The sequence below is a fragment of the Apium graveolens genome, chromosome 10, assembly GCF_009905375.1.
Source record: "Apium graveolens cultivar Ventura chromosome 10, ASM990537v1, whole genome shotgun sequence".
NCBI classification, from domain to species: domain Eukaryota; kingdom Viridiplantae; phylum Streptophyta; class Magnoliopsida; order Apiales; family Apiaceae; genus Apium; species Apium graveolens.
The window spans coordinates 196,380,187-196,383,828 of NC_133656.1; the positions used below are offsets into that span (position 1 = coordinate 196,380,187).

General features: G+C 30.7%; 1 protein-coding gene across 1 annotated transcript; it reads left to right on the forward strand.

The window, feature by feature from the left end:
* Positions 1-373: 373 nt before the first annotated feature.
* On the forward strand, positions 374-1,865 carry LOC141693028 (E3 ubiquitin-protein ligase PUB23-like). The gene has a single exon (XM_074498010.1). It carries the CDS (start codon positions 458-460, stop codon positions 1,673-1,675), a length of 1,218 nt encoding a protein of 405 aa, XP_074354111.1. The 5' UTR covers positions 374-457; the 3' UTR covers positions 1,676-1,865.
* Positions 1,866-3,642: the final 1,777 nt, after the last annotated feature.

The following is a 3,642-nucleotide window of genomic DNA, read 5'->3' on the forward strand; positions in this document are numbered from 1 at the left end:
TGACCCTGTATTATAATTATTATTAAATTATATTATTATATTATTATTACTTCAAATAAATATCATTTATAATATTTTTCTTCAAATTAAATTCAAAAATTTATATAATATTTGAGAATAAAATCCGTGCATCACACTGATTTTAGGCTAGTAAACAAATAATTTATGGATTATTAATTAAGCATGATTTGCATGAGTTGTAATCTTACCCCTCCTCTGATAATAAACTTATTCAACCCCTTTGTAAAAGCTATCATATCATACATCCCACCGTCTTTTGCATACCAACCATTCATAGTATTATTATGACATTTATAAATCAAGAATTTGAGAATTGACCATAGTTTCAACTTTCACGGCTCTCACCTCTCAAGTCATTTTTCTTTGTTTTTAGTTCAATTATCTTCATACAACTCTTAGCTAGCTGGCTTTTTTTTTTAATTCTCATATACTCAACATGGAAGATATAGATGTACCTGCATATTTCATATGTCCTATATCACTTGTCATTATGAAAGATCCGGTAACCGCTATAACCGGCATAACATACGACCGCGAGAGCATAGAACATTGGCTTTTCACGGCTAATGATGCCTCGTGTCCGGTGACAAAACAACCATTGACTGCAGACTCCGATTTGGTACCTAATCACACGCTCCGTCGCCTCATTCAAGCATGGTGTACAGCCAACGCTGATCATGGTATCGATCGAATCCCTACTCCGAAATCTATTTTGAGCATTTCTCATGTTCTTAAGCTACACCGTCAACTCAATAGTCCTCAATTGTACATACATGCTTTGAAAACGATTAATGGTCTTGTTAACGAGAACGAAAAGAATAGGAAATGCATGGCAGAAGCCGGTACGGCTAGGGCTATGGTTATGTTAATTATTAAATTTTGGAAGGAGAATCGAGATTTCGGGCTTGAGGAAGCGTTTAGGGTTCTTCATCTTACTTGGAAGCCTTCACTTGATAATATTGACATGGTCAAAGAAAATTTCGATCTAATTGAGTCCATATTATGGATTATACAAAGTGATCATAAAGTTGTCAAACACTTTGCTATTTTAGTCCTCAAGATAATTACCGAAGTTGCGAGTTCGATTTTACTTGAAAGATTACAAGATAAGTTCTTTTATTTAATCGTAAAAATGTTGAGGGATTATCGTACAAATTCTGAGCAGGCTACAAAAGCAGGGGTACATGTTTTACTAAATGTGCTTCCTTGGGGACGGAACCGAATCAAAATCGTAGAAGCTAATGGTGTTTTTGAGCTAATCGAGCTCGACCTGAGGCACCCAGGGAAACATATAACCGAGCTAATATTTTGTATACTGGCTGAACTCTGTGCTTGTGCTGATGGTAGGGCTCAATTCTTGAATCATGCCGCTGGTATTGCATTCGTGTCGAAGAGGATTCTTAGAGTTTCTCCGGTAATTGATGATAGAGCAGTTCATATACTGGCATCAATCGCGAGATATTCTGGCATAGAAGAAGTTGTTTTCGAGATGTTGAGTGTTGGAGCTGTTGCGAAGCTGTGTATGGTGATTCAAGCTGATTGTGATGGTAATTTGAAGAAGAATGCACGAGGGATTCTTAAATTGCATAATAATGCTTGGAGTACTTCTCCTTGTATTGGTGATTATCTCTTTACTAAGTTTGCTGGAAATTAATTTGATTCATCAAGTGCTGATCCAATTCAACATTAACCATTGATCTTTGTTTCTTTTTGCTAAGTTTTAGTTGTATTTTACGTAAAAATTCAGATTCTGAGCCCTATGTAGATGCAAAAGAATATCACGATGACTTACTGTCAAAATGCATGTTCAAACACACATTTAGCTCATGCAAATAAAATAAAATGTCCTTAAATCAGGGAATGTCCTGGAATTGACGGGACCTTAATTAAAATTAATTTTTGCGATTCTAAATTATACATACTTCAAGTATCCTATATTTATATAATAAAATCGAAAATTTTGATAGAATCCAAATGCATGTGTTTTATTTGTCCAAATTAATAGTTACTCCTTCGCATGTATAATGCACATTGACCTTAATTAAAATAGATTTATAAGATCCTAAATAATAAACATACTTCAAATATTTATATTTATATAATGAAATTGAAAAATTTGATAAAATTCTAAATGCATGTCTTACTCGTCTCTAGTTTAGTCTAAAGCCTTTATTGAACATACAAATCTTTACATAAGCAACTTGAAATATTTAATTAATTTTTCCTGCAAATTTAGCATGTTAAATTTATAATGCGTTGAATGCATGTTTACGTATCTATCTCACAAACCTGCACGACCGAACATTCATCACACTAAAACTACTAGTATTACTTTAACTAGCATAACAACTCTTTTCTAGAACGAGAGGAATATTACATGTGCATAATTGTGAAGGGCGACCTAACGTTTTCACTAGGTGTAATTGTAATTTCTGTGTGCTTGAAATATACTTTACTTAAAGCCTAATGAGTAATTAATTACTGACTAATTTCAAATCTTCGTTTATTGGTGTTTGACAAAGAAATCAAATTAATAAAGCCATAATTAACTTAGAATAGTAATTATCATGAGATTTTATGGCCAGCTTTTGTCTTTAGCTAATCGATAATCCTAGGTCCCTAATTAGTGTTCTTAGATATTTTAGTGTCCGAATTATTGACCTAACTTATGACCAAAAATTAAAAAAAAATTATTTTTATTTATTTTATAACCTGAAATTACATATTAAAATTGATTAGATATATCTTTTAATGTTTTTCCCCATTTATGATAACTGACTTGGGCACGGAGAGAGTTTATTATTGGCCTAAAAGCATTTCCAATTCTTACGAATTCTTAACCAAAACAATGTGAAATTTAAATTTTAAAAAATTAAAGTAACACTTGTTTTCCAAAATTACAAAAATTTAAGGGATTTTTTGAAAGATATCCCAAGTCCAAAAATATTCTGCAAAAAATATTGTCTCTTTTTAATTTGCAAAAATATATTTTTTATTTACAAAAATACTATTTTAAATTATTTTTTTTGCAAAAATAACTTCATGCCACTAGATGCAATCACGACGAGTTTCCGCAACTCCGTGTAATCTTAAATGCAACCAGAAAAGCTAGATTCTGTTTGATTTTGATTGCACAGTATTTTTACAAATATTTTTCAAAATACTAAAATCACAAAAAAATAAAAATAAAAAAATATTTTTGATAATTTCTAAAAATTTAATATATATTAACTTTACATATCACCTAGTAAATTTATTTCTTCAAAAGTTTTTGGTCTAAATTTTAACACTTGGGTTTATGAAGAAATTTTGTCAGCGACGAATGACGATCTTAGTAGAACATAGAACCGAGATTATGTACATGCATGAGTTTAATTCTTTATATTTCTTTTGAGAAATTTTATAAATTAAAAAATGATATTTATTCCTAAACAAATTTTGAATAATTGATAATCATACCTGGGATAGGAATAAATGTACTAATCCCTCAAGAATATTGCATCACGCTTAAATTCTTTATATTTCAGTAAGGGACGGATCTAATAAAGGGGACGTATTTCCCCTAAAATAAAATTAATATTTTTTGATTATTAGAACTTTTTGCAAATATTGAAAAAATTC

What these genes read in the sequence shown, in the direction of transcription:
- LOC141693028 (XM_074498010.1), top strand. Translation starts at nt 458, where the DNA reads ATGGAAGATATAGATGTACCTGCATATTTCATATGTCCTATATCACTT.